Genomic DNA, 18176 nt, shown 5'->3' with positions numbered 1-18176 from the left:
AAAGACACACACAGACACAGACTCACACACTCACCCAGACTCAGACACACACACTCACACATAGACATACACACACACACTCACACATAGACATACACACTCACTCACCTAAACACAGACACACAGACACCCACACAGACACACACACACACAGACACACGCACGCACGCACGCACGCACACATATTCACCCAGACATAGACACACACACACTCACCCAGACACAGACACTCACAGACACATACACTCACCCAGACACAGACACACACACTCACACAGACACAGACACACACTCACCCAGACACAGACAAACACACTCACCCAGACACAGATACACTCACCCTGACACAGACACACACACTCACACAGACACACACTCACCCAGACACAGACACACACAGATACATACACTCACCCAGACACACACACACACACACACACTCACCCAGACACACAGACACAGACACACACAAAGACACACACAGACACAGACACACACACTCAACACAGATACAGACATACACTCACCCAGACACAGACACACTCAGGCACAGACACACACAGACACACAGACATAGACACACACACTCACCCAGACACAGACACACACACACACACACACAGACACAGACACACAGACAAAGACACACACAGACACACACACTCACACAGATACAGACATACACTCACCCAGACACAGACACACACAGACACAGACACGCACACTCACTCAGACACAGACACACACTCTCACCCAGACACAGATACACACAGACACACAGACATAGACACACACACTCACACAGACACACACACACACTCAGTCTTAAATTTGTATATCTTATTGTAAATCGCGGTGAGCCCCATTTGAGATGGGGATACGGCGCTATATAAGCCTGCATTATTATTATTATTATAATCAAAGTGTTGCGTTTAAGGTACCAATTGTGCTACATGTGGAAAACCATGCTATCAGTTTATTAAAACTCACACAGAGAACTATTCAGGTAATTTCAAGTATGCTTCTACATTGTTTAAATGTATCTCAATCTCATAGTGAGTATAAGAAAAGGTAATGCTGTTAATTTCTTGTGTTGATGACTTTTTTTCAGAGATGCATCATTTGGACCATGTTCTTACAACCTGACAGTCCTAGACTGTCTTCATGCAATAGACAAGGTAAAGTTGTGTGTGTGTGTGCGTGCGTGCGTGCGTGTGTGCGTGCGCACATGTTTGTGCGTGTGTCTGTCATTAAAAGGACTGAAAACAAAAGATTGAATAATATTAATTGATGTATTTGTCTTTGTGTGTTTTTCTGTCACTGGAGTTTGTTTTCAAAGTTCTTTATCTGTCTTTCTTTCTTTTCACATTTATTTATTATTCCTCCAGTCCCATGTACATTCAGTCACATTTCTGTCAAACTGAGTTTGTCTTTTGTGTTGTTAAGATAAGGTTGTTGTTTGAACAGGTCATGAGGAAAGGTCCATTGCTGATCAGCCTGTATTGCAGTCATTCTATCCTCTGTGTTTCAGTTTCAGTTTCAGTAGCTCAAGGAGGCATCATTGCGTTCGGACAAATCCATATACACTACACCACATCTGCCAAGCAGATGCCTGACCAGCAGCATAACCCAACGCGCTTAGTCAGGCCTTGAGAAAAAAAAGTGAATAAATAATAGATTAAAAAAAGAAAAGAAAAAAAAAGGTGAATAAATAATACATAAAAAACAAACAAAAACAAAACAAAACAACTGCGTTTGTAGTGTTTATATGTGTGCATACTCATGTAATCTGTACATGCATGTGTGTGTAATATATATATATATATATATATATATATATATATATATTACACACACGTGCATGTACAGATTCTATCTATATGTATGTATATTGTACATATGTATATATATATAGTTCTGACAAATCCATATATGCTACATGACATCTTTTGGCAGATGCCTGACCAGCAGCATAACCCAACATGTTTAGCCAGGCCTTGAGTGCATGCATATATATTTGTGTGCATATCAGAGTGGGTTTCTTTACAGACTTTTGCCACTGGACAATGCTCTCATTGCCACGGGTTCTTTTCCAGTGCGCCAAGTGCATGCTGCACACAGGACTTTGGTTTATCGTCTCATCAGAATGACAGTGTCCTCTGTTTGATTTTCCAGTCAAACTGGAGAGAAAAGGCGAGAGCAGGATTCAAACCCAAACCCTTATCGACTGTCTGTATTGGCAGATGAGTGTCTTAACCATTCTGCCACCTTCCCCCATCTCTATCTCTGTCTCTCTCTGTCTCTCTCTCTCTATATATATATATATTTACAGAGAGAGAGAGATGTTGTGAACTGAGCAGAAAGTAACCTCACATGTTTGTCCAACAACCACCACACAAAGGAATGCTGACTGCATTCATTCACTCTGGCGCTACTCTTTCTCGCGCACATAGTTTACTTTGGATTGCATTTTTTTCTTTCCCTTTCTGTCTTTTGCAGTTACAGGGATGTGGGAGCTAGGCTGAAGTGCGTAGTGCATTTTTCCGTTTCTTTATTATGTTTTAGTGTGTTTGTTACAGGCTCTTTCTCATGGGTTCTTTGATTTTGAGACCTTTGATGTGGACGAATATGAACATTATGAGGTGAGTTGCCATTTTTTTGGCACTAAAACTTCTGTAAGTGCAATGCAGTGTTGATGTTTTTTTGTTCAGTGTTAAGCTTGTGCTTGAGTCATTGCATTCAGCCTTGCTTAAGACATGAAACAGTCAAAAAGAAGAAACATTCCCCACCCCCGCCCCCCTCCCAAATGAATGTATTATATAGATTGTTGGATGGGTGGATGGACGAACGGACAGATGGACAGACAGGCAGATAGATATATTGATATCTATATTGATATATGTATTTTTATAGGCTGGGTATTATTCTGTTGGAACCATGACGACATTGGCAGTGTGACAAAACTTGAATCATGTACCTCAGAGGTCTGCAGGTTAAAAGTCTGGATTTACTACCTTGGGGAGGGATCTTGCGCTTCGCGAGGGGGCGACACGCAGGTGTTTGTGCTCTGTGTTTCATCCTTGTTTTTGCTGTCCTCGCCCTGTCCTTGTTCTTTTATATTGTTTCAGAGTGGTGTGCAAGGTGTTAAACATGAAGAGTGTGACAATTGTGAGGCTGTTTGTGGTGGTGCTGGCTGTATTCCGGACTAGTGTTTGTGGTGTTTTTGTGTCACCGGGTGGTTCAAATGGTGGACAACGAGGAGGTACAGGCGCCTTACATTATGACCGGGATTTCCTTGTCAGTTTACGGTCAGTGCGCGACCCATCCACTTTTACTGAGCAACTGTTTCCTGGTGATCTTATTTGTGATGATGAAGAGAATGAAAGAGAAGGTGAGAGAAAGAAAGCACGAAAGAGAGGAAAGAGAGGAGGTGTGAAGAGAAGACTGAGAAAAAATAGTACTAAGCCCCCACTGCCATCTTTGATTTTATCCAATGTCAGATCTCTTAACCCAAACGGCAGAAACTGTAATTTAGATGAAGTACGAGCAAATTGTCGATTTTTAAATGATTTTAGGAACTCATGTGTGCTTTGTTTTACTGAAACCTGGTTTAGTGAGAAAGTGTCAAATGAATGTGTTGCGATCGATGGTTTTAACACTCCGTACAGAATGGACAGAGACTGCAAGAAAGTGGGGAAGAAAATGGGTGGTGGCGTGTGCCTGTATGTCAACGAGAAGTGGTGTGACAGTGCAAATGTGTGTGTGAAAAAGCAACTGTGTACACAGGAACTTGAACTCATATCAGTGTCGCTGAGGCCATGATATCTGCCACGTGAGTTCGGCCGCATTTTTCTGACTGTTGTGTACGCCCCAGTCTTTGACCAGGCATCTGCTGCACGTGTAGGAAGGACGATCGCAGGTGTTGTTTGCGACCTTCAACTCATCTCTGCCGACGCCCTGTGTTTTATTGTTGGAGATTTTAATCACTGTGATTTAAAGAAAGCCTTACCTTCTTTTAAACAATATGTTACCTGCCAGACCCGACTGGACAAGACAATCGATTTATGTTATGGGAATATTCCTAATGCCTACAAATCTGTTTCCCTAGCACTGGTGGGTGTATCTGATCATGATGTTGTTCATTTAATCCCAGCCTACAGACCAAAGATACAGACAGAGCCGATTGTGAAAAAGAGTGTGAAAGTTTGGACATCAGAGAGTGTTGATGAACTGAGAGGATGTTTTGCTTGTATTGACTGGAGTGTGTTGACTGACCCATGTGAGAATGTTCATGAAGCAGCTGATGTTGTTACATCTTATATCAGTTTCTATGAAGACATGATAATTCTAACAAAAATAATTAAACTTTTCCCCAACAACAAACCATGGATCTCAAAGTCTCTCAAAACCATTTTAAAGGAGAAAAAGGTAGTATTTCAGTCAGGGAACAAGAAGGATAGGAAACTGATACAAAAGAAGCTTAGAGGGGAATTATGAAGGGGACAGAGGGAGTTCAAATCAGAAGTAGAGCAACAGTTTTAGACAGGAAAAATGTCAGATGCATGGGATGGGTTAACGATTATCACTGGAGAAATGAAAAGGAAAACAGTAGCTTGTGAAATGAAAAGGGATGAACAGCTTGATTTTTCAAACAAACTGAATGATTTCTACTGTCGCTTTGAAAGGAATGATTTGCAAAGGGAACTGGATAGTGTTATCTCACAGTTGCAGGAAAAGATCAAAGATAGGAACACAGGTGAGGACTTTGAGATCGATGCAAAAGTTGTTGAATCTTTATTTTTAAAACTGAATGTCACGAAGGCAATTGGCCCCAACAATATCTGTGGAAGATTACTGAAAACATGTGCTTCTTAGTTGTGTGACGTGTTCTGTAGAATTTTCATCTGGTCTCTGAAGGACTGTTCTGTCCCCAGCATCTGGAAAAAATCTACTATCTGTCCTATCCCCAAGAAAAAGAACCCAGCCGCACTAAATGATTACTGTCCTGTGGCCCTGACTTCAATAGTGGTGAAATGCTTTGAAAAAATTGTTCTCCGCGATCTTCTTTCTTTCACTGAACAGCAGCTTGACTCTCTTCGGTTTGGTTATAATGCACACAGAAGTACTGACGATGCTATCCTAACTCTCCTTCATAATGCTTTCCTTCATTTGAATAACACGGGATCTTTTGTTTGTATCCTTTTTGTTGACTTCTCTTCTGCTTTTGACACAAAATTTGTCCTCGCTCTTGCAAGAAACATCTGACTGCTTCCTGGACATTCAAAACTGGATGACTCTAAATAAATTACAATTGAATGCAGACAAAACCGAAGAAATCATCATCAGAACTAAACAAAAACTTTCTTCCATCACAACTGATACAATCAAACTTGGCAGTACATCCATCCTTTTTTCCAGCTCAATCAGGAACCTTGGTGTTGTCCTTGACAACACACTGTCCATGCAAAAACTTATCAGTCAGACCTGTCAGTCCTGCTACTGTCAGTTATGGTGCATCAGTTCCATTCAGAAATACCAGTCCACTGACGCAACATCTAGACTTGTAGTTTCTCTCATTTTCTCTCACCCTGACTACTGTAACTCTCTATTGTATGGTTTGCCTGCTTCATCTATTCAGTCTTTTCAGCACATACAAAACTCTGCTGCCCAACTTGTCCTCAGAAAGAAAAGATCTGAGCACATCACTTCTCTTTTGCATCATCTCCATTGGTGCTCTGTCTCACACAGAATAAAGTACAAGATCAGCACACTATGTTATAGATGTATTCACACATCTACTCCTTCCTATCTCTGTGGATGCCTTCACCTCTACACCCCATCTCACTCTCTGTGATCGGCTTCGGATCCACTCTGTTTGCGCATACCCAGATTCAGACACTCCACTGTCAGCCGCCGTTCTTTCTGTGTCTCTGGACCTTTGATTTGGAATCAGATCCCCTCACTCATCTCTTTCAAGTCTGGCCTTAAAACCCACCTCTTTTCAAGATGGCTTCCTCCCGCTGCCTTTTCTTTGTCCTAAGTTTCTCAAGTTCAGAGTTATGCATGTATGTGTATGACTGGTGTGAAAGCACTTTGATCTGTCTCTGCACAAGATTCAGCACTATATAAATACTTATTATTATCATCATCATCATCATCATCATCATTATTAAACATGTGTTTGACAGAAAGTGGAGAATGGAGATTTGAACTGGATTGTGCCAAACATGTGTTTGACAGAAAGTGGAGAATGGAGATTTGAACTGGATTGTGCCAAACAAATTCCTTGCCTTTTGTGGGCCCCATCCCAAGTCCAAGATAGAAAACGGTGAGGGAACTTGTAGTTTTCTCACTGATTTGAGCTTTTTAATATGTACGCTAAATCTTGATATCAAATGTTTGAAGGTAAAACTAAAGTTTTGAAAAGTCTTACTGTTGGGTGAACATTTCTGATGATGTGTTTAGATTTCATATGTATGTCAACATCATTATGTATTTTGTTTGTGCTGTCAGCGCTTTGTTGATTCTTGAGATATAAAAGTTATAATTTAGCTGTTCAAGAATTTCTGATTTATTTATGCAATTCATCCTGCTCACATGTGCACAATTACCAGTTTCAAGATGTGTGGCATGTGTGTGTCTGTGTGTGTGAGGGTGCGTGCATGTGCACGTGCGTGTGTGTGAGTGTGTATGTGTGCTCTGTATGTGTGTGAATGCATACATATATGTGTGTGGTGTGGTGTGGATATGTGTGTATGTAATGTGTGCATGCGTTCATGCGTGTGCGTGCATGCATATGTGTGTGTTGAACTGTTTGTAGTGCTGGTTGTCAGTGGTTATTCTTCCAATGCCACATTTTGCTGGCCATCTTAGGCTGTTGTGCAGGGTCGTCTACTCCTTTTGTTTGTAATCCTCCTCATGTGTTGATGGCAGTTGTTAGTAATCCACCTGATGTGTGTTGTTGATGGCAGTTGTTACAATGTTAGTAATCCTCATGTTTTGACGGCAGTTGTTTGTAATCCACCTGTGTGTTGTTGTTGGCAGTTGTTAGTAATCCACCTGATTGTTGTTGGCAGTTGTTTGTAATCCACCTCATCGTTGATGGCAGTTGTTTGTAATCCACCTGTGCGTTGATGGCAGTTGTTTGTAATCCACCTGTGCGTTGATGGCAGTTGTTTGTAATCCACCTGTGCGTTGATGGCAGTTGTTTGTAATCCACCTGTGTGTTGATGGCAGTTGTTTGTAATCCACTTGTGTGTGTTGATGGCATTTGTTTGTAATCCACCTGTGTGTTTTGTTGATGGCAGTTGTTTGTAATCCACCTGTGTGTTTTGTAATCTACTTGTGTGTTGTTGATGGCAGTTGTTTGTAATCCACCTGTGTGTTGTTGATGGCAGTTGTTTTTTTATCCACCTGTGTTGTAATTCACTTGTGTGTTGTTGATGGCAGTTATTTGTGATCCACCTGTGTTTTTTTTATGGCAGTTATTTGTAATCCACCTGTTTTTTGTTGATGGCAGTTGTTTGTAATCCAGATGTGTTTTCTAATCCACTTGTGTGTTGTTGATAGCAGTTGTTTGTAATCCACTTGTATGTTGTTGGCAGTTGTTAGTAATCCACCTGATGTATGTTGTTGATGGCATTTGTTTGTAATCCACCTGATATGTGTTGTTGTTGACAATTGTTTGTAATCCACTTGATTGTTGATGGCAGTTGCATAATGCACCTGATTGTTGATGGCAGTTGCTTGTAATCCACCTGTGTGTTGATGGCAGTTGTTTGTAATCCACCTGTGTGCTGTTGATGGCAGTTGTTTGTAATCCACCTGTGTTTTGTTGATGGCAGTTGTTTGTAATCCACCTGTGTGCTGTTGATGGCAGTTGTTTGTAATCCACCTGTGTTTTGTTGATGGCAGTTTATGTAATCCACCTGTGTGTTTTGTGGGTCAGAGAGTGAACCTTCACTATGTGTCAGGTAGTTGTGGGATGGAGAGTTCACTATGTGTCAGGTAGTTGTGGGATGGAGAGTTCACTATGTGTCAGGTAGTTGTGGGATGGAGAATTCACTATGTGTCAGGTAGTTGTGGGACAGAGAGTGAACCTTCACTATGTGTCAGGTAGTTGTAGGACAGAGTTCACTATGTGTCAGGTAGTTGTAGGACAGAGTTCACTATGTGTCAAGTAGTTGTAGGACAGAGAGTTCACTATGTGTCAGGTAGTTGTGGGACAGAGAGTTCACTATGTGTCAGGTAGTTGTGGGACAGAGTTCACTATGTGTCAAGTAGTTGTAGGACATAGAGTTCACTATGTGTCAAGTAGTTGTAGGACATAGAGTTCACTATGTGTCAAGTAGTTGTGGGGCAGAGAGTTCACTATGTGCCAAGTAGTTGTGGGACAGAGAGTGAACATTCACTATGTCACCATGTGCCAGGGTATTGGTGTGTCACCATGTTTCAGGGTACTGATGTGTGTGTCACCATGTGTCAGGGTACTGGTGTGTGTGTGTGTGTGTCACCATGTGTCATCAGGGTACTGGTGTGTCACCATGTGTCAGGTTACTGGTGTGTATGTCACCATGTTTTGGGGAACTGGTGTGTGTGTCACAGTGTGTCAGGGAACTGGTGTGTGTGTGTCACCATGTGTCAGGGAACTGGTGTGTGTGTGTCACCATGTGTCAGGGAACTGGTGTGTGTGTGTCACCATGTGTCAGGGTACTGGTGTGTCACCATGTGTCAGGGAACTGGTGTGTCACCATGTGTCAGGGAACTGGTGTGTGTGTGTCACCATGTGTCAGGGTACTGGTGTGTGTGTGTCACCATGTGTCAGGGAACTGGTGTGTGTGTCACCGTGTGTCAGGGAACTGGTGTGTGTGTGTCACCATGTGTCAGGGAACTGGTGTGTGTGTCACCATGTGTCAGGGTACTGGTGTGTCACCATGTGTCAGGATACTTGTGTGTATGTCACCATGTTTCAGGGTACCCTCTGCACGCCCCAGAGTCCTACTTCCCATACTTCCGCAAACACCGGGTGACGGCCATTGTCCGCCTGAACAAGAAGATCTACGATGCCCGGCGCTTCAAGGACGCAGGCTTTGATCATTACGATTTGTTCTTCATTGACGGGAGTGTGCCCAGTGACACAATCGTGCGTCAGTTTCTGGAGTTGTCAGAAAACACCGACGGTGCTGTGGCTGTGCATTGCAAGGGTCAGTGTGTGTCTGTGAGTCAGTGTGTGTGCATGTGTGTGTCTATGCATGTGTGAGCTTGTGTGCATGTGTGTGTGTGGTTGTGTGTGTGTGTGTGTGTGTGTGTGAGAGAGAGAGAGAGAGAGAGAAATATAGAAAGAATCTGTGTTTTAAAACTCTTCAGCATTAACATGAATTTGTATTGTTCTTGGACATCTTTACACTGATAACAGAGTTATATATATATATATATATATATATATATATATATATATATATATATATAATGAGATACATTCCAACTTTCTCGTCATCAACGTACATGTATAAGCCTACAGTCCAGCACCACATGGATTGTCTGCCCTCTTGCAGCGGGGCTTGGGCGAACAGGGACCCTGATTGCCTGCTACATGATGAAGCATTACAAGTTCACAGCCGCCGAGTGCATCGCCTGGTGTCGCATCTGTAGGCCTGGCTCCATCATCGGCCCTCAGCAAAACTTCCTGGAGGAGTGAGTAGTGCTCACAGCCTTCCTTCTGGCCGTCTTACCACACTGTTTTGAGCATATGTGAATGCCTTTCCTTTGATTTATTGGTCTGTTTATTTTCAAGTTTCCCCTTCCAAGAAAGCTTTGTCCTTGACGTCAAGGCAGTGCTTTCTGTTATTTATTTACACATTCATCAAATAAGTTTTACCCTCTGCACTGAAGAAGAGTGATGTGTTGTTTTCTGCTGCCTTTCTGTCTGTCTGTATGTTAACAGATCTATGTGAGGTACAAAGTGCATGTCTGTGAACAGATCTATGTGAGGTACAAAGTGCATGTCTGTGAACAGATCTGTGTGAGGTACAAAGTGCATGTGCACAAACACACTCACAGACGTACACACTCATGTCTGTGAACAGATCTGTGTGAGGTAGAAAGTGTGTGTGCACAAACACACTCACAGACGTACACACTCATGTCTGTGAACAGATCTATGTGAGGTAGAAAGTGCATGTGCACAAACACACTCACAGACGTACACACTCATGTCTGTGAACAGATCTGTGTGAGGTAGAAAGTGTGTGTGCACAAACACACTCACAGACGTACACACTCATGCATGCACACATGTATGGCACACACATGTGTACAGCAAAACTTCAGAAGTTTAAATAGTTTCAGTCTATGACATGCTGAAGAAGACAGAGGGAAAGAAACCAGAATCTGACTGCTAAATTCTCAGCTGCTGAAGAACCACATTTCTTACATTATTATAAGCTGTTCTTATCTGTAGGTAGGCAGCATAATTATTTCTAAATAGTTGCAAAATCCTCACCCCAGAGTAATTACTCTCCAGTCTCATACATACAGTTGCACCACCATCTTATGTACCAGCTCATTGTATTGACGCATATATGCTCACAGTCATACTTAAATGTGTTGAGAATGAAATGACTAGCGTGTTTCAGTGTATGTATGTGTGTTGATGTGTGTGTGAGGTCCATGTTGTGCTGAAACATTTCTTGGCATTTCAGATACCCCATTGTTAGTGTATTTTTGTGTTGATAGTTGACATGTGCATTTATTCATTTATTCAGGTACTGCAGAAAGCTAAAGCAGAGTTCAGGGAAATACCAGAAAGCTCTTCAATTCCAAGAAAGCTTTGTAAAAGATTTTGTAAGGAAGTAAGTTGCATGAGCTTTTGATGAAGGAATCAGGTATCAAACTGAAAGTAGATTTTTTTTTAACACATTTGTAAGACATCAAGGTGCTCATCACTTTTCTTTTTTCTTCCCCACCCACCACATCCCCGTAAGATGGTGGTTGTAAATTTAAAAATAACACTTTGAGCATATATGTATGTGAAAATGCTCATGTCTTGACTACATCATATCATTTTGTTTTCTCTTTGCATGTTGTGTATTTGTGTTCAATAACATCTGTTAAAAGAAGTGATTTAAAATCAGTAAAATGGAAGTATGACATTGATTTATCCACCATATTTATTACTTCTTATTTTTTGTGTCATCTGCAAAGTTCTTCAACATAGTGGCCTCACAACTGGCCCATTTTCCTAGGAGGAAATGCCAAGGTCGGAAAACAGTGAAGAAGAAATATAAACACAAACATAAATGATCTTTGTCAACACACCAACACGCTTAAGTCCAAACGTTCAGTATTATACTTTATATACACAAAATAATTATTTGAAACAAAGCAGTGGCAGTGGTAATAGATGTTATTCTATAATGCTGTCTGTGCAAGCACAGAGTGTTCTGTTCAAAGTCACCATCCCACTTACCACTTGGCACTGGCTGGCTCTAAGCTTTTTCACCACTGGGAGGGACAAAATAAAACTTAGATTCTTCTTCTTCCTCGTTTGCCTCCCATTAGATGAGCAGCTCAGTGTCCTCCATGAAGGCTGCCGTCCGTCGCAGCTCCTCCAGGGTGCCGTACAGTTTGGCTTCCACTGCTGTTGGTGTTGGCCAGTACTTCCTCTTGGATGCTGCATGCATCCTACAGTCTTGAAGGATGTGGTCGGTTGTCATTGGTCCCTCACCACAAGGGCACTCTCCACTCTGTCCAATGCCAAATTTTGAGCGGAGCAGGCGGTTGTGTCCAGTCCTTAGGCGGAAGATCTTCACCTGTTCCCGTCATTCCAGCAAATGTCTTCTGGGTTATATTTGGGGTGCTGGAGGTGCCACTTGATTCCTTGCTGTGTGCCTTGATGATTGTCTTGATTTCATCGTATGACACCAGTTTATTGGCCTGCTCCTTCTGTGCTTCGTCTTTTGCCAGAATGTCTGCTTTTTCGTTGCCTCTGATGCCACAGTGTGCTGGTACCCATTGTATCACCACTTTCTCCACTCTGGCACTCAGGGCAACAAGGGCTGAAGTGAGATGGTTCTGTTCTTTGCAGCGGGAGTTCTTGAGGGCTTGGAGCACAGAGAGAGCGTCTGAGAACACCACCACCTGCCCTGTTGTTCTTGTGGAGTTCTGTGAGACTGTTGTGGCTGCCTCACAGAGGGCTTCTCGCTCAGCACGACCCATGTTCTGGGGTCTGTCCACCACAAGGCAGCACGACCCATGTCCTGGGGTCTGTCCTCCACAAGGCAGCACCACCCATGTCCTGGGCTCTGTCCACAACAAGGCAGCACGACCCATGTCCTGGGGTCTATTCTCCACAAGGCAGCACGACCCATGTTCTGGGGTCTATTCTCCACAAGGCAGCACCACCCATGTGCTGGGGTCTGTCCTCCACAAGGCAGCACGACCCGTGTCCTGGGCTCTGTCCACAACAAGGCAGCACGACCCATGTCCTGGGTTCTGTCCTCCACAAGGCAGCACGTCCCATGTCCTGGGGTCTGTCCTCTACAACAAGGCAGCACGACCCATGTCCTGGGGTCTGTCCTCCACAAGGCAGCACGACCCATGTCCTGGGGTCTGTCCTCCACAAGGTAGCACGACCTATGTCCTGGGGTCTGTCCTCTACAACAAGGCAGCACGACCCATGTCCTGGGGTCTGTCCTCCACAAGGCAGCACAACCCATGTCCTGGGCTCTGTCCACAACAAGGCAGCACGACCCATATCCTGGGGTCTGTCCTCCGCAAGGCAGCACGACCCATGTCCTGGGGTCTGTCCACAACAAGGCAGCACGACCCATGTCCTGGGGTCTGTCCACCACAACAAGGCAGCATGCCCCATGTCCTGGGGTCTGTCCTTCACAAGGCATTGAACATTCCAAATACATCCACCACGCCGACCTCTCCAAAAAAAGAAGGGAGAGCAGAATACCCCAGAAACCTGCACAAAAAACTTTGACAGGCATTAGCGTCTGGCATAAGCCTCGCCTGCCTTTGCATGTCCATGTGCACCCCCTCAGACAGTGAGCCATTAGCCCATTTGGAGGGTAACATGTTCATTTTTTTTTCTTTTTTTTTAAGAAACTTAATAATAAACAAATTATCAATTTATTTTTCTAAGAAATTTAATATATAAATGCATGAAATATATTTAAATTTAGAACCATGGTCCAAAAGATTTGCGCATGCACACACAAGAGCTCTGCTCCACTGAGCAAAAGTGGCAAACATAACACATGAAAATAAGTATGACTTTTGCGCAGATAAGACCATATTTATCTATTCTTCGTTTCTTTTCTCATCTCAATACATGCTTACTTATTTAACTCATCAAAATATTATTTAACTCATCAGAATATTGATGAACTATTTACTTTACATTAAAGAAAAGGTATGACCTTGTTACTACATGCTAGTATAATCAGCAAAATTGACACAGCACAAAATTCACATAACACACATGAGCATGACATCTGTGCCATTAATTTTTAGCTACATGGATAGCTCGGGGATGCCTTTCCTTGCCATAACAGAATGAAAAAAAAAAAAAAGAAAAACCCTATCAATATCACATACCTCAGCAGGTTTCAATGGTCATGCTGTACTGGCCTACAGCACACAGTCCCCCAGACCAGACCAGTCCGTCACTGTGGCGTTGAACACCCCTGAGTTCAGCACATGGCCAGACGGGCGCAATAGCCGAGTGGTTAAAGCGTTGGACTGTCAATCTGAGGGTTTCCGGGTTCGAATCACGGTGACGGCACCTGGTGGGTAAAGGGTGGAGATTTTTACGATCTCCCAGGTCAACATATGTGCAGACCTGCTAGTGCCTGAACCCCCTTCGTGTGTATATGCAAGCAGAAGATCAAATACGCACGTTAAAGATCCTGTAATCCATGTCAGCGTTTGGTGGGTTATGGAAACAAGAACATACCCAGCATGCACACCCCCGAAAACAGAGTAAGGTTGCCTACATGGCGGGGTAAAAACGGTCATACACGTAAAAGCCCACTCGTGTGCATATGAGTGAACGCAGAAGAGTAAGCAGCACATGGCTGACCCCTCTGGCACGTGCCGTGCAGAACTGGCTGTGGACTGCCTCTCTTCTCACAAAACATGAGATTTTAACTCTGCTGCCACATGGTAGCTCTGACCAGTCACGGCTCACAGCCTTCTGCGCAAGTCAGCTGAGCTGATTTTGTTCGCACTTAACCCCCTATGTGTTGTTTAACCCTTTGACTAAAACTCCTTTTTACTGAGGAAATTTTTGTTGAGTTTGACCGTGACATTTGGATCATAGTAACTAGTGAGTAATTATTTGCCTAGATATATTACAAGCATGTTCAAATTAAGTTATATGACATGACAGATTAACCCTAAAGTTTCTCATTTCTTGAATAAATTTGGTTTCCTGTGCGTATACTAACTGCATGTTCTGTTTCGTTGTAATAACTTGTGAAATAGCTGTATAATGTATTAGCACATGTGTGACTGTGTGTATGTAGCTTTATTGGTTTTTTTTTTTCTGTTTTCTTTTTCATTTGATTTATTTTACATGGTGCTTTTACTTTTTAAGCTTAGAGTCCAATATTGCACTGCCAGTTTTATTTGACTGTGTTAATAGTTGATTCTTGAATTTTAGTTTGTGCTGTGACCTATGCTTTTTACAGCGCAAAGATTTGTTAAAGTATGTATTTTTGAAAGGTGACTAATTCATTTTATACTACTTTTTGTACAGTATTCTGGAACTGTGGAAGGTTATTAATTGAAATACAGATGTAACATGTGCTTTGTGAACCTTTAAAAACGCTGTGTATAATGTGTAGGCTAAAGATGTGAAGCATGCTGTGTATGGTGTGTTGACAGATGTGACACATCATGCTGTGTATGGTGTGTTGACAGATGTGAAGCAGCATGCTGTGTATGTCTGCGGGCTACAGCTGTGAAGCATGCTGTGTACGTCTACATGCTACAGCTGTGAAGCATGCTGTGTATGTCTGCAGGCTACAGCTGTGAAGCAACATGCTGTGTATGTCTGCAGGCTACAGCTGTGAAGCATGTTGTGTATGTCTGCAGGCTACAGCTGTGAAGCATGTTGTGTATGTCTGCAGGCTACAGGTGTGAAGCATGTTGTGTATGTCTGCAGGCTACAGCTGTGAAGCATCATGCTGTGTATGTCGACAGGCTACAGCTGTGAAGCATCATGCTGTGTATGTCGACAGGCTACAGCTGTGAAGCATGCTGTGTATGTCTACATGCTACAGATGTGAAGCATGCTGTGTATGTCTGCAGGCTACAGCTGTGAAGCAACATGCTGTGTATGTCTACAGGCTACAGCTGTGAAGCAACATGCTGTGTATGTCTACAGGCTACAGCTTTGAAGCAACATGCTGTGTATGTTGACAGGCTACAGCTGTGAAGCATGCTGTGTATGTCTACAGGCTACAGCTGTGAAGCAACATGCTGTGTATGTCTACAGGCGACAGCTGTGAAGCAACATGCTGTGTATGTCGACAGGCTACATCTCTGAAGCAGCATGCTGTGTATGGTGTGTTGACAGCTGTGAAGCAACACGCTGTGCATGTTGACAGGCTAAGCTGTGAAGCATGCTGTGTATGTCTACAGGCTACAGCTGTGAAGCAACATGCTGTGTATGTCTACAGGTGACAGCTGTGAAGCAACATGCTGTGTACGTCTAAGGCTACAGCTGTGAAACAACATGCTGTGTATGGTGTGTTGACAGATGTGAAGCAACATGTTGTGTATGGTGTGTTGACAGATGTGAAGCAACATGCTGTGTATGTCTGCAGGCTACAGCTGTGAAGCATGCTGTGTATGTCTGCAGGCCACAGCTGTGAAGCAACATGCTGTGTACGGTGTGTTGACAGCTGTGAAGCATGCTGTGTATGTCTGCAGGCTACAGCTGTGAAGCAACATGCTGTGTATGTCTACAGGCTACAGCTGTGAAGCAGCATGCTGTGTATGTCTACAGGCTACAGCTGTGAAGCATGCTGTGTATGTCTACAGGTGACAGCTGTGAAGCAATATGCTGTGTATGTCTACAGGCGACAGCTGTGAAGCATCATGCTGTGTATGTCTACAGGCTACAGCTGTGAAGCAATATGCTGTGTATGTCTACAGGCGACAGCTGTGAAGCATCATGCTGTGTATGTCTACAGGCGACAGCTGTGGCTGTGGTCTCAGGGCGACTCACAACGCCTGCGGCACAGGGAGGTGGGCGTGGAGAGGGAGCGGTATCACCGTCAGCGACAGCACAGTGTGTCCCACCTGCTGACAGGGGTGGACGACATGCGTATCCATGACGCTCTGGAGAATGACAACCGCTTCAACAACTACGACATTGTCAGTGGCTTTTTTTCGGTCTGCCCTTCATTGTCTCTGTCTGTCTCTTTCTGTCTGTCTACATCTCTGCTCTCCGTGTATGACTTTCTGTCTATATCTCTGTCTCTCTCTGTATCATTTCTGTCTGTCTGTACCTCTGCTCTTTGTGTATCACTTTCTGTCTGTCTATATCTTTGTCTCTCTCTATGGATTACTTTGTCTATATCTGTCTCTCTATCACTTTCTGCCTGTCTATATCTCTGCTCTCTCTGTGTATGACTTTCTGTCTGTCTACATCTCTGCTCTCCGTGTATGACTCTGTTTGTCTATATCTCTGTCTCTCGCTCTGTATCACTTTCTGTCTATATCTCTGGCTCTCTGTATCACTTTCTGTCTGTCTGTATCTCTGTCTCTCTCTCTCTGTATCACTTTGTCTGTCTAGATCTGTCTCTCTCTGTATCACTTTCTGTCTGTCTAGATCTCTGTCTCTCTCTGTATCACTTTCTGTCAATATTTCTGCTTTCTCTGTGTCTCTGTCTGTCTATATATCTCTCTCTCTGTATCACTTTCTGTCTGTGTATATCTGCTCTCTCTGTGTCTCTTTCTGTCTGTCTATATCTCTGTCTGTCTCTATGGATCACTTTCCGTCGGTCTGTATCTCTGTTCTCTATGGATCACTTTGTCTTTCTTTTTTTTTCTTTTTTTTTTTTTTACTCATGTCTTATTTTTATTTCTAATATTTTTTTGTTAAACAGGCTTAATTTGTATGAAGAAATTTGAAATCACGTTATTGTTGTACTTGTGAATTGAAAAAAACAGTGTGGTGCTATGTTTCTGAATGATGTGTCTGTAGGTGTCCATGTGGGTACGTATTGCGTGTGTGTGTGTGTGTGTGTGTGTGTGAATGCCAAAGAATAATTTTATTTGTCATGAATCCTTTTGTGTGTGTTTACTTGTTCGGGGAGTAGCAATGGGTGGTGGGTGGGTGGGATGGTAAGAGGTGTGTGGGGTGAGGGCGGGGGGGGTTTGTGAAAGAGAAGAGGTAAGTATTGAGGAGTGTGTTGGATGGGTAAGTGGGTGAGGGTAATCTTTATAAGTTGTATATATATATCTGTGCTTGTCTTTGTGATTGTGTGTGTATGAGTCTGTGTGCATATGTGTTTGGTGTTTGTAAGTTGCGCTTTAAGATAAAACATGTCTACAATAAGGCTTACATTAAGAGAAAATACACAGTGAAATAAAGTTGATTCGGTCTTGAATGTTAGTGTGCTTAACAAGCAGTACACAGACAAAATTATGAACAAATTGCTCTTGGAGTACATGAGCACCTTTAATGTTCAGATGTACGATCTTGTGGCCTTGCATAACATGAGCACCTTTACTGTTCAGATGTACCATCCTGTGGCTTTGCAGTACACGAGCACCTTTACTGTTAAGATGTACCATCCTGTGGCTTTGCAGTACACCAGCACATTACTGTTCAGATGTACCATCCTGTGGCCTTGCAGTACATGAGTACCTTTACTGTTTAGATGTACCATCTTGTGGCCTTGCAGTACATGAGCACCTTTACTGTACAGGTGTACAACCCTCCATGTGTGCGGAGCCAGGGTCAAGGTCAGGGGCAGTATGAGGAGACGCAGGGCGACAAGCTGAACCAGCTCAAATTGATGAGGAAACACACTCGGTCAGCCTCAGGACTAGTAGGAGCGTGAGTATCTCTTCTCTCTTTTATTTTAAATTTTTTTTTTATTTCGATTCCATGCTGTTGATCCAGAGTGAGTTCCAGTTTTTTCACTGACGTT

The 18176-nt window shown here is 43.1% G+C and overlaps 1 protein-coding gene across 5 annotated transcripts in view; it reads left to right on the top strand.

Moving 5' to 3' along the window:
* LOC143279668 (dual specificity protein phosphatase CDC14AB-like) overlaps nt 1-18176 on the top strand; it is a 47904-nt gene that overhangs the window by 14951 nt on the left and 14777 nt on the right. For all 5 annotated transcript variants that reach the window (XM_076583726.1, XM_076583730.1, XM_076583729.1 and 2 more), the window contains exons 6-12: nt 1112-1178; nt 2580-2642; nt 6241-6328; nt 8973-9203; nt 9555-9693; nt 16209-16392; nt 17952-18082. In XM_076583726.1, the coding sequence (XP_076439841.1) occupies nt 1112-1178; nt 2580-2642; nt 6241-6328; nt 8973-9203; nt 9555-9693; nt 16209-16392; nt 17952-18082 (903 nt within the window). The remainder of the gene's footprint in view (nt 1-1111; nt 1179-2579; nt 2643-6240; nt 6329-8972; nt 9204-9554; nt 9694-16208; nt 16393-17951; nt 18083-18176) is intronic.

This window comes from Babylonia areolata, chromosome 3 (genome assembly GCF_041734735.1).
Source record: "Babylonia areolata isolate BAREFJ2019XMU chromosome 3, ASM4173473v1, whole genome shotgun sequence".
NCBI classification, from domain to species: Eukaryota; Metazoa; Mollusca; class Gastropoda; order Neogastropoda; family Buccinidae; genus Babylonia; species Babylonia areolata.
Note: the sequence above shows the minus strand (reverse complement) of the source record. Positions and strands in the feature narration are given on the sequence as shown.